At 41.7% G+C, this 13,608-nt stretch overlaps 1 protein-coding gene across 1 annotated transcript in view; it reads left to right on the top strand.

The window, feature by feature from the left end:
- large1 (LARGE xylosyl- and glucuronyltransferase 1) overlaps nucleotides 1–10,467 on the top strand; it is a 171,000-nt gene extending 160,533 nt beyond the window's left edge. The window contains exons 12-15 of the mRNA XM_033614595.2: nucleotides 1,964–2,242; nucleotides 2,389–2,535; nucleotides 5,676–5,871; nucleotides 8,229–10,467. Coding sequence (XP_033470486.2) covers nucleotides 1,964–2,242; nucleotides 2,389–2,535; nucleotides 5,676–5,871; nucleotides 8,229–8,426 — 820 coding nt within the window. The 3' untranslated portion in view covers nucleotides 8,427–10,467. The remainder of the gene's footprint in view (nucleotides 1–1,963; nucleotides 2,243–2,388; nucleotides 2,536–5,675; nucleotides 5,872–8,228) is intronic.
- The last annotated feature ends 3,141 nt before the right edge of the window (nucleotides 10,468–13,608 follow it).

Here is a 13,608-nt window from a genome sequence, read left to right as displayed (position 1 = left end):
AAGGAGATTGACAGGACTTGGTTTTACAAATCAAGGCATAGAGGCTTCAGAGTTTAAAAAACAGAAATATACCTAACTCAGTAAAGTGGAAAAAATAACATCTATGAATTTTATTTCCCTCTCGAGCATCACCACTTTAGAGCAGATGCCTAATGCATATTCAGACTGAGTGACACTGAGCAAAGGCCAGCCTGAATAAAACTGTTTTTAAAGCTGAACTCTTCAAAGTAAAGCCCAATCTAAGCTAAGACGGGCTGTCGCAAGCCCTCTATATTGTAACAAATATAAAATAGATATCAGTACCCAATTTGCATATCAAGGTCAATGTTGAGTCACTCATTATTCTGTATCTTAATGAAGAAAAAAAAAAGCTGTGGGCAATGATGGCTAATGTAAATGGTTATGTTGTTTGACATGTCTCACTTTTTAAAGTCAGAGAGAAACAAACAGTGGGAAACAGCCGCAGGGTTCAGTACTTATCAGAACACAATCATCACATTCTTAAAGTTCTGTTTTGCTATTCCTGCCATTTTCAAGGGGGGTTGCAAGGATGTGCAGTTAAACGATTATTAAATACTAGAATGTTTATATAGATCTGTTGGTTAGGTCTGGGTGTCAGTACATTTTTAATGCAGACCAAAATGTGTTTGTAGTATAGTGTATCTATACTTGTGAGGTAGCTACCATTTTCATTATGTTGCATGAAAAAAAAAAAAAAAAACATTTTCACTTTGGGGTCTTTGTGTAAATGCAAATGGACTGCATTTCTATAGTGCTTTTCTAGTCTTTGCAAACACTCAAAGCACTTTACAACCATAGATTGTGTAAAATAATGCACATAGCGTGGCTTGTGGACTCACCTGGAGCCAGAAGTGACCATATTTAACAACAATTAGTGGCTAACCCTAATGCTTGCTGCTGCCTTGGTTAACAATGCGCATTTATAGCTATAGTTAACTATGATAATGCTAATGCTTATTTTGGAAGCAATGCAAAAATGGCCTTAAAACCATTCAAACAAAATAAACTTACCTGAAAAAGTGAACATCCGACTCCTTAGAGGGTCCTTTAGTACAACCAAATGCTGAAAACACCCTGAAATAGCAACAGTTACAGCTACTGTAAATTGGGGGTTGCACCATGGTTATGTCATCTGACCAACATTGCCGCCGTGGTAGCAACTCTTCAACATATGGCACCCACCTGTCACTCAAAGCGGCCACACCCTTAGTTATGCTTAACTTGAGGAAAAAAACGACCAAAACCGGTTTTGTACCAGGCTGTAAACATGTTTATTTCTGCTATAAAGTTCTGCATTTTAACATGGAAGTGTATTGGGATTGACTTGCTCAAGTGGCCGTTTGAGGAACTGCAACTGTTGTTGGCACTTAGGCATTGGCACTAGTTTTCAGCTCAGGAGGTTGCCATTTGTTTACAACACAGACACTATTCACTCATTGACACATTCATACACTGGTGGCCTGACTACCATGCTACCACCTGAGAGGTAGAGCAGATCGTCCACTAATCAAAAGATCACTGGCTCGATCCCCGGTTCCTCCAGTCTGCATGTCGAAGTATCCTTGAGCAAGATACTGAACCCCAAATTGCTCCCAGTGATGCTTCCATCATTGTGTGAGTGTGTTAAAAACTGAATAGCAGGTGGCACCTTGTATGGTAGGCTCACTAATGTGTGAATGTGACTCGTAGTGTAAAAAGCACTTTGAGAGGTCAGATGACTCGAAAGGCGCTTTACAAGTGCAGGTCCATTTACCATTTACCTGCTTATCAGATAAACACTTGCACACCCTGATGGCAGAATGGGGTTCAGTATTTTGCTCTAGGACACTTCAACACATATACTGCAAGGGCCAGGGATCAAACCCTTAAGCCACAGTCACCCCAATCTGGTGTTGTAATGTGATGTATTTTGTGATGTCACTGTGTCTCTTTGTCTCTACAGGCTCCAGATGTTGGAGGCCATTTGTAAGCACTGGGAAGGCCCCATCAGCTTGGCCCTGTACCTGTCCGATGCTGAGGCCCAGCAGTTCCTGCGCTATGCGCAGGGCTCCGAGGTGCTCATGAGCCGAGGGAACGTTGGTTACCACATTGTCTACAAAGAGGGACAGTTCTACCCAGTCAACCTGCTGCGTAATGTGGCCATGCGGCAGGTCAACACACCTTACATGTTCCTATCAGACATCGACTTTCTGCCCATGTACGGCCTGTACGAGTACCTCAGGTAAGTGGAGATGGAAAACAGCGAAGTTGACAGTGTTACTGACACCCTTACACTTAGCTTGTTGTGTCTTTAGGTATTTAAACATGCACATGCAGGCTGTAGTAATACACAGTATTTAATCCAGTCCACTCTGTATGTGTTTGTAGGAAGTCAGTGGTGCAGCTGGACATGGCCAATGCCAAGAAAGCTCTGGTTGTTCCAGCCTTTGAGACGCTGCGATATCGCTTGTCATACCCAAAATCCAAGGCTGAGCTGCTCTCTCAGCTAGACATGGGCACACTCTTCACCTTCAGGTGAGCCACGTCTCTGTTTCTGAAGCCAGTAATATCCAAGAGTCGTCAGGTTTTCATTCAACAAAACACTGCAGCAGCTATTTTTATTTCCCTGTCTGTGGTAGAAGTTGTGTAAATCAGTAATATTGATTAATCTATTTTTCATTCATTGACTGAGATCTTTATCTAAGCCTCAGGGGCACACTGCGAGAGACTCACTTGTGCTGAGCCAGCAATAGATAAAACACAAAATCTTATAAAACTGAGAAAAGATAATAAGCAATCAAAATGATGGACAGTTATATTGGGATGTTCAATTGTTGGAATGTGACTGAAAACTCTCTTATGAAAAATAACTTGAGTGACATCAATGTACAGCTTTTCCCTAAGACACAAACTGTATCTTCTCAACAAGTTCTGACAAGCACCAACAAGCTACAGCTCAGGTAAAGTCTCAAAAAACAAAATATATAAAGTACACATATAACATATGACAAAAATCTGTCAAAAAACATGTATATCAGATTCCACAGCAATCAAAAAATGGCTGCAAGACTGTGTGTGGGCTGGACTTTGTTTACGCATGGACGAACCTGACATAGAATTTAAACGCTGTATATTAGCACCTAGAGCACGTTAGAGGATTGTTAAAACCACTTAAACAGTGTAAAGCAGAGATATCCTACCTTGAAGAACTGAAAGAATTAATCATAAGGGTTACAAAACAGTGTTTCCTCCTCTAGATACTTAATGTGGGTGAAGGCTTGTTTTTGTCTTTTGATCTCAAACTAGCAGACAAGAGTACTTGGCAGGCCAGTACTGAGAGAGCTTCTACCCTTAGGCCACTAGGATCCTAAATGAGGTCAATGCCTAAGACTTAAGACAGCCGTGGTCTGAGGCATTTTGTTTTTGGGTTGCCTGTCTGTCCATCTGTACATACATTTGTCTCATTCTCATGATTGCAATATCTCAAGATGCCTCAAATTTGGCACAAACCTTTACCTTTATCTTTACTCAACAATTAACTAATTAGTTGTGCTGGTCAAAGGTCAAGGTCACTGTGACCTCAAGTCTGTCCCATTTTTTTGAACATGATATCTCAAGAACACTCTAATGGAATTTCCTTAAATTTGGCACAAACATCCACCTAGATGCAAGACTGAATTGATTAGATTTTGGTTGTCAAAGGTTGCTGTGACTGTCCCATTCTCATGAATGTGATATCTCAAGAATGCCTTGAAGGAATCTCCTCAAATTTGGCACAAACATTTCCCTGTACTTAATCATGAACTGATTAGATTTTGGTGGTCATAGGTCACTGTGACCTCACGACAGTCCCATTCTTGTAAATGCAACATCTCAAGAACGCTTTCAGGGAGTTTCCTCGAATTTGGCACCTACACCCACCTAGACACAAGAATGAAATGTTTGAATTTGGTGGTCAAAGGTCACTGTGACCTCACAAAAAATGTTTTTGGCCATAACTCAAGGATTTATACACTAACTGTGGGGGGGGGGTGACATTCTTATCCAAAAGGTCAAAAGTCAACTTCGCTATAACATCGTAATGTTCTGCAGAAACACTTTTTTGGCCATTATTTAATGCCATAACTCAAGAACAGAAGGGGAGACATTTGGTCAGATACTGAATTGGTGATACTAATCTTTGGTGTTCACCACAAAACTGTGCTGATTGTATAGATCTTCTGTGCTGTCGGGTTGAAGATATGTGTGAAGCATGCATGTGTTAAAATTGGTAGTTCTTTGCAGCAACATCCATACTTAAAGCATTGTCCGTCAGTGTTGGGCGGGCTCATTACTCAAAAAATGTAATGTATTACTCATTACTTTTTTTTTTTCAAAAGTAATAGTATTGCTCTAGTTATTACCCCCTGCCAACACCAACACTTTTCTTTTGAACAACCAATTTTCAAGATGTGATCCAAACTGATAGCCGAAATCCGATCAGATTACTTCTGAAAAACTGGGCCCAGGGGCTTAGTCCAGAAATATTTAACTGAGGCTGGGGTTACGAGCCAATCAGTACATTTTCTGGAATAAAAATAAGTTCTCACTGAATTAGCACTTCACAAACACTATCAAAAACAGTTCTTGCCTCCTTTAACATACCCTCCTCAGCAACTTTTTTTGGCACACTGATACAACCTAATGTAATCCACGCGTTAATCCAACTGTAAGTTTATTATTGAGGGTGTAGTTACTGGTGGGGTTGTACTGGACCTCATTATATTCATATGTGTACCTCATATTCAACACCTTTTGTTGGAAACATTAGAAAAACCTCTCACTAAAATGCAGTCCTGTATAACACCAATACAGACTACAACTTCAGTGATAAACATATGGTGAAATTAAAACTTAAAACTGATCATTATTACCTTTGTTATGTATTAAGGTGCACCTGGTCTTCTATGATTTGCAGGTTGGACTCGGAGCAGGCAGGATAACAGTGGTCAGTAAAGACCGCAGCACTTATTATTATAGTATTATTATTCTCATAACCAGGGACAAGACGGCATTTGTCACATGAAAGCTGGCCACTGGAAACTCTCTCTGCTGGTGTGTGAGGCTGAGCAAAAACAGGGGGAAGGCCTCTGTTTTCTGCTCTGTTAGCCTTTGCTCTCACTATATATCTCAATTAAAACCAGCTATAGTATAGTTGTGGTTTTTATCGCAGTCATCATTGCAGTGACAACATGCCGGTAAGATTTTCGGGTATGGTTGGAGAAGGAGGTTGTTCATTTTCTCGTCTGTGTGCAGCCCTCACAGGCGGTCACGCTTCCTTCAGTCACACTCACTTTGCTTCACCCACCCAGAATTTGCAGTCAGTAAATACCTCTTTTATCTTGGCGGTTGGTGGAGAAAGAAGTGTTATGATGGCACGGACACAAAAAGAGACAACCAAACTTTTTTCCCATCAAAAATGATTTGGCCTGCAGTGTGAGGTAAACAAACACTCAATAAATAAAGTCCAGACTTTTAAGACCTTCTATGATACAGACAGAGAGAGGTTTGTAATCAAAATGCCACCTGATATTTTTGAAACCATAAATCGCAGCCCTTTTCACAAAGACTGGCTGTAGGAGCGTAGTTCACACTCCCTCCAGCAGGAGATAAAACCTTTTCTTCTCTCCTCCCAGGTACCATGTGTGGACTAAAGGCCACGCACCGACTAATTTTGCCAAATGGCGGACAGCCACCACGCCTTACAGGGTGCAGTGGGAAGCCGACTTTGAGCCCTACGTCATGGTGAGGAGAGACAGTCCTGAGTATGATCGCCGCTTTGTGGGCTTCGGCTGGAACAAGGTGGCTCACATCATGGAGCTGGACGCACAGGTAGCTTACTCCACTTAACCCAACTATTACTTTATATCTACCTGTCTAATCTGTCTGCTTAATGCCTCAGTATTCTTCTTCTCCAAGCTTTACTTTACAGGAAATGACTGCTTAATGTTCATAGCTTTGGTATTTTTGATACTTTTTCTGTCAACTGCAGACATCATAGTGTTTTTAAGTAAAGCTTTACATATTAATTGCCATTGTACAGCTGTACAACAGTGCCACTACAGTACAGACCTGCATGGGCCAACAACTCCAGCCCCACGACAAAGTCTGCAATTTTGTCAGCCCATTGCCCTCATAAGACTGTCACTAGTATGGCTTCAATCTCTCACTTTAATCTCTTTACACGCTCAAATCGACACATTGAGGCGGTTCGGGCAAAGAGGTCATGGTAAGGGCTAGTACCAGCCAATGACAGAACAGTAGGGTTGGACTAGACGCCATATGCGATGCCATAGGCGATGACCTTGGCCCTGAAAGTAGAAAAAACTGTTGGACACAGTATGCAGAACAATCTGAAGCCTGAGGTTTTTGCTCACAGGGATTGCTTCTACATATCTTTACCTCATTATTTGAATCTTTTGCCACATTAAAAAAGGAACATCCAGCGTAATAACATTATAAAAAACAATGAAAAGCATAAATGCCCCCCAAAAACAGTCTATGGTCTAATCTATGGTCTATCTTAATTTCTGTCACTAGCATTAGTGTCTTTTTCCTCCCATTTTAATGGACTGAAACATTGCTCTCTGTGACTATGTTTACATGCACACTAATGTTTCCCTACTATTCCAAATAAGATAATACTCTGGTCATGTAAGAAGCATATTCCTTCAGATGTCCCAGAATTAAGACTTTTTCTTTCTTTGTCATGGATACGTCATACACAAACCTAACAGTTTGCAAGGCTGAGTAGAGATGCATGCCCACAAGAAAGGGCCACATTTCTGGTCAGAAGGAAAAAAACACCAGTGTTTAAATGTTATGAAATATTCAGATATCAACAGGATTTTGGATATATGCGATTATCGCAACGCCGACCTTTTCAAAAAGGTGGCCGAAGGAATGAAAGAGGGAGGCTGTGTTGACATGGTCAAACAAGTCCACCACCGGTAGGAAACTTTGAAAAGAAAAATCCTATTTTGATGCAAAGAAGCAAAATGGTACAAGTGTTCGGCTGTTCCAGTTTTCCATATTTTGATGTGATAAACAACATGTTAAGGCACATTCCTCAGAGTATGCATAGCTGCATGTAAACGGGAATATTAGTAGACTATTCATTTTCATTAGCCATGTAAACAACTTAGTAGGAATATCAGAACAAGGACAAAGACAGATTTTTTGGGATGTAAACCTAGCCTGACAACATGTTAAGAACAGTTCACTTGTAGCATGAATACAGACAAAACAAAAGGGTGAGTCAATGTGAAAGGAAATTGTTACAATACAGCAGTGAGTGTTCACTTCATAGTCAAACTTTCAGCAACAGCTTTCTCATATTTTTCTCAGGAGTTGGAGGAGCTAAAAGGATTGCACTTACATCTCTCAGAGGGAGACAAATTTGATTCCAAATAGATGATGGTGTTGGTCTGTGTCTGCTGGATGAGGCCACAAAACAACCAATGCAACTTAATAGTACATGAGGTGCAGCAATAAAGTTCTCAGTTCAGCAGTTATCTGTTAGAAAGGTGACCGCTGAGAATATATGTGACAGGTTATGCATGTCGGTCTGTAAGTTAATTTTACTACTCTTCAGTTTACTGTACTGTGCACCACCTGGGTCTGGTGGGAGCTTGCTAACGGTGCTGCTTATTCTGCAATTGCCACTAGTAACGCCGTCCCTACCCCACAGCGTTGCTATGGAAACATTTTGCCCACGCTCCAGTCTCCACCCAGGTCATCCAGGTGAGTTTGCAGCTCAATTTTTAGCCGCAAACCCCCTTTAGCATTGCTAACTATGTTATCACTGTTGGTTCTGTTAGCACCATTAGCAGTGTCAGCACAGCTAGTGGTGCTAACATTGTTAACAATGCTAAAGGGGATTTGTAGCCCAAAATAAAGCCGCCAACTCAATCAGGTGACCTGGGGGAACACTGGAGGGTGGCCACCATGTTTCTGCAGCAATGCGGTGAAATGTGGTGCTAAAGCTCACTAGCACCAGACAAAACGGAAAGGTCTCTTGTATTTCATTTTGATGTCATTTTGCTTTTGTTCCCCCCCCCCCCCCCCCCCAAAAAAAAAACTGTTTAGTTACCAGTTAACGGGTGTCGGGCAGTGTAGAGCAAAATTAACTGAAACTGACATGCCTAATTTAGACTGAAAGTTTTCCCTGTCATTCTCTCTCTCTGCAGGAGTATGAGTTTGTGGTGCTGCCCAACGCCTACATGATCCACATGCCTCATGCGCCCAGCTTTGACATCACCAAGTTCCGCTCCAACAAGCAGTACCGGGTCTGCCTCAAGACCCTGAAGGAGGAGTTCCAGCAGAACATGTCGCGGCGCTATGGCTTCGCCGCTCTAAAATACATGACGGCTGAGAACAACAGCTAGCCACCACTGCAGACCCTCACGTCCCCAGCCCTGAACTACTGACACACTCCATGGGCTGGGGAAGAGGGGGGGCACAGGAAACGGACAGCCCATGTGAGGCCATGGGGATACTTTGAGACTTGAGTCCCTCAGATTTTGTTAGAACGTTTGACCCTCAGTGTGGGACAGTAAGGGTCTTTATGTCCATTCTTTGTCCTCTGCTGTGGATGGTGGACATAATCCAGGAGGAGATAATTTCTGCCAGGATGTAAAAGCTGTGATAGACGACATGAGTGACTGCTCAGCCCGACTGTGTGGGCCCTGAGCTCTGGCCCTGAAATCTGACAGACAGCAGGCAAGAAAGGCATACATTCAACGCCTTGCCATATTTGTAAGAGCAGTGACAGAGTTGTGGGCTGTGTGTAACATTATGTATGTATGCGTGCAAGTGTGTGTATGTGCAGGTAGATGAAAAGTGCGACTGTGTGTTTGTTCCTCCAGGACAGTGCTTAGCAAAAAGCTTAAGGAGATGTGAAGCGTTGTGGGCTTACATTCTGTTTGCACGCCTTCCAAGTGCCAACAAAGAGCAGCAGCAGCCTGACTGACAGCACACCCCGACTCAAATGCAAATTGTCACCAGGCGGCGAGATAAGACAAAGCGGTAAACATGTCCACACAGATTTTGAAAATCTCATTGTGACAAGTGACACACACTCAGATATTGAGGCGAGCAGCCAGCCAGCCAGCCGACCATCTGCTGCTGCTTAATTTGTTTCATAGCTGATGCAGATCAGAATAAATCCTCCTCCTCGTATGACAAGGGAAGTTAAGTGCAAAGATGGTTGGAGGTCGTCCATGTGGTTGATATTCAGGGTATCTCCACATCAGCCTGAGCGTGCTGCTACAGATTGTTTCCAGTGTTTTGTTATGACCGCAGAATCTGACAGCAGCTGGTGCAGTGTGCTTTTTATTTTGTGTGTTTTAAACTGATGCCGGTCCGCACAAACACCTGCTGGAAGTCCTGTCAGCTTGCGAAGCTGCCGCCCCACCACACCGAGCAGGCCAAGCACCAATCACTGAGCTCACTATTTAATTTTCTTTCCAACAATCACTATTATTTATCAGTGTGTTTACAGTCCTGGTGGGTGAAGCAAGGAGGGGTGGTGTCTCCCCCACTCTCTGTCAGAAAGATCTGGAGGAAAGGAAAGAGAAAGTCAACCACGTGCAGTCAGGAGAGACGTTCTTTCTTTCCTCCCTCTCTCTGTTTCTTTCTTCTCACTCTGGCCTCTAGTTTAATGACATTACAGCAGCAGCCAATAACGCTGCAGCGGTGTGTGTTCTCCTGTCTGTGTTGTCAAACACCATCACACTAGGTGTGGTCATATTCTGTTTAACTGCTGTAGCATCTGTGACTGACAAAACCACCCAGTTATCTAGAGTGAAGACAGAATACACTGACTGACAGTCGCTATAATGTTATACTCACACCATATGATAAAGATATCATAGCATCACTGTTGAGTATCAGGATAGCATGTTACTAAATAATAAGATAAAGCTTAAGTTTGATAAAGTCATGAAGGGAGTACAGATAACAGAGAAATATGATAGTGATGTAAGAAATGACATTTAAGAATGTTAAGTATGTTCATTAGACTTTAGTGGTATCTATTACTTAATACTTTCCTGAAATTTAAGCGGGGTATATGGTGTATGATGGTATTTGTGTGCTGCTACCTGCTACCCCCACCACCACATTGAGTTTTCTGCGTTCCACAGGCTCTCTTCGCTTTTTCAAGCAATTTTACAGTTGTTGCCAGTTGTTTACAGTCCTGTAACATTATCCCCATCACTGGCAGTCGCCATGTTTGCCAGCTCAGTTGCCTGTTCCACCAGTAGAGACTGACCTCTAGTGGCACAGGATGTGAGCTGCACACAATGCATTTTAATACAGCATCTCTGTAAAAGTTCAATAGAAAGATGAGCCTCTGTGTTTTTGACAGTATTTAAAACCATACCAGTATTTTTTTTAATTACCTTGGTATACCATAATACCATGATAGCACCCAAGCCTAAGTTTAATTTTACTGGGATATGAAATATTATATTAAATATAATAAAGGCTTGAAATGATGACACATCATTTAATGTTTATACTGATCAGGGATCAACTGACCGCTACACTCTTAAAAATAAGGGTTCCAAAAGGGTTCTTCCTGAAGGGCTGAGTCTCTACCCAGAACCATTTGCTTCTTAAGAATCAATATTAAAGAAAGGGTTCTTCAAGATTTTTGTTTTTGTTTTGTTTTTTTGTAATACAAAGAATTCCCTTAAAAACACTTTTCATCCAAAGAACCCTCTTTGCAAGAAAGAGATCTTCAAGGATTGTGAAAGCATAGATGTTAAAAGATCCTCACCCTCAAACACTCAAAGTTTACCCATGTTTCAAATGGGATTTTTACTGTAAATGTATATGTTCCTTAAATCCCCTTAATTAATTAATTTTGCTTGTGCTCTACCATAGTTAATATCTTTACCATCATTTTATGCCATACAAAACCACATGGTCTGCCAAAAAATTTTTATTGGTTGTTTCTTTCGGGTACCTGGTACTTGGCATCTTTTATAAGTCTTGATTCGGTTCGGCCCTACTACACTATTGAAATACTAAAGGCTGCAGTAGTGATTTCATGAAATCTGGTTCCCTTGGCCTCAGGCATGATTAGTGGTAGAGAGATCTATGGGTAATGTAGTCAGATTCTGGATTCTGGATAGAACCCCCAGAGTGGGTTTTGGGTGGTACCATTACACCATAGAAGGGTTTGCTGTATAATTTCTCATAGACGGTTCTGGATTAAACCTTTTACAGATGGTTCTAGGTATAACATATGTTGGGTTCTGGGTTTAACTCTCTGAAAGGGTTCCAGGTTGGATCTTTATAAAAGGTTCGACCAAGAACTAAAAAAGACCTCTATGGGCACAAGCTGATGAACTCTACATGGTTGTAGACAGCATCTTTATGTCTGAGAGTGTTCAACAGTTCACTTAGTGATCATATGTATAGAAATCACTAGAGCTGCTTACTGTCTTTTGCTTGAAAGATTCATTTTAGTGTAGCTTCAGCTGCCATTATCCCAGGTGACTGCAGAGTCCATTTCCACAAATTGCTTACTGACGTATTTACACTGGAGACAAGTAAAAAGAAACAAAAGGAGACAGATGTATTCACACCTTTTTCAAAATCACACTAGTATGTGTCACAGAAATCAGACTTCAATCCCGTTCAGTCACACATCTCCTGCCACTCTATGCCCAAGAAATATGATCAATAATATGTGAGACAATTGAAAAATCAAAGAGGACTGCTGTGACTGTTGGCGATTGTTCTGCCAACTACTTTTTCCAAGTTGAAGAATGAATTTTCATTCTCAACTTAAAGTCAACACAAATGACAAGTCCTAAAAAGCTTACATGTCAACAAAGGCTCAATGCCAGTACACCCCTTGCTCCTACCACTAAGTCCTTACCTCTCTTGAGCGTTCAGTCTGGGGGTAGGGTGTCCCGATCCTTGGTGGATTAGATGAAGGGTGACGTGTTAGGGCTACATGGCCCTCCAAATGGAGGTTTTTCAGAGGCACACTCCAAACTGAGTCTTAGGAGAAATCTTCGACTAGATGGCTGTGAAGGGTGGTCTCATTGCACAGAAACACTACCCTGTGTAACTCTGTTCTGAGGGGCAAAAGGGCACTCAAAAACGAGGGTAGGGGTACAAATAAGAAATGTTGAAGGGCCAAAGTCATCTCTATGACAACTGAGCAAACTCCATCTGATGATGAAGATCATGTGATGATACTGAAAGCTCTAGAAAAAATGTAAGTGGACCTAGAGTTGGAATCATTTGGTCAAGTTAATTTCACATTTAGGCTAATCATTGATTTTGCAGGACTGCACAACAACACACCAAATTAAAACTAGAGGCCTCTCTCTCTGTCTCTTACTCTCTCTCTGTACAGGGAAGCTTCAGAGGGGTTTGGTGCAGTCATGCAGGTGTGTGTGTGTGTGTGTGTGTGTGTGATTGTACATGTGCGTGTGTTCAGTATGCAGTTGTGTGAAGTTTGACTCTGTTCTGAATGTGTGTGTGAGTGTGTGTGGCTTTGCAGGGCTGGGAGGAGCTGCAGTGTGTAAGTAGGACAGTGCTGACTGATGCTGCTACCTGAATAAAAGCAAAGAGTCAAACACTCGGCTGTTACTTTGTTTCATCATTTCTCTTCATGAATATAAATTTAGCCTTGTGAACCCAAAGTAAAGAGGGATATATGTGAGCACTCATTGTTACACTTCACACAAACACAGCAGAATGGTACACTTGTGTGTATTTATACTTCCAGGGATTCCCAAGAGTTTAGCACCTCTCTGAGTTAAAGGGGCACTCCGCTGTTTTCACATGTCAAAGGCAGTTTACTCATCAAATAGCCAATAAAAACAGTTATATAATGTTTCTGTGTCTCTGGAGAAGCTCTGTCAAGTCAGGCAGAGGGCATCTAAGGATAAATGCTACTAAGCTGCATTATGGGACATGTAGGATCCGGTGTTTTTGTAGCTTGTGTAGCTTCTATACAAAATATAAGAGTGTTATTCATAAGTTTCACCATAATAGGGTATTATATGGAACCTTAGGAAAATCTGCCACAATATGATTTTTGATTTAATTCAGGGGCCTGTGATCAATATGAGATGTTATCAGAAAATACTGTGATTGTCTTTTCTTTGCTGCTCACCATTATCTGCCTGGTGCGAGGTCACCAGCACCAAGCCCTGAACAGTGCCATGCTTTGAAGTCAATTTGACATGTTGGCCACACTGTGGAATTACAACTTTTGGCTCTGTGACATGATGCCATTAGGTCCAAAAAGACTTTTCCCAAAGACTTACATTGAAAGGGGTTTTTTTGGGGGAGTTTTCCCTTATCTGCTGCGAGGGTCATAAGGACAGAGGGATGTCGTATGCTGTAAAGCCCTGTGAGGCAAATTGTGATTTGTGATATTAGGCTTTACAAATAAAATTGAAATTGAAATTGAAATTGAAATATCTGTAAATCAGTACTTTTTTCTGAGCCTCACAACCCTCGCAAAATTTAGGGTGTGGCCATGAGTAATGCAAATGGCCCAACTCGAGGGGTGGCACCAAGCATGCATTTGTAAAT

The sequence above is a fragment of the Epinephelus lanceolatus genome, chromosome 23, assembly GCF_041903045.1.
Source record: "Epinephelus lanceolatus isolate andai-2023 chromosome 23, ASM4190304v1, whole genome shotgun sequence".
Classification (NCBI taxonomy): Eukaryota; Metazoa; Chordata; class Actinopteri; order Perciformes; family Serranidae; genus Epinephelus; species Epinephelus lanceolatus.
This window is presented reverse-complemented; position numbering and strand designations above follow the sequence as displayed.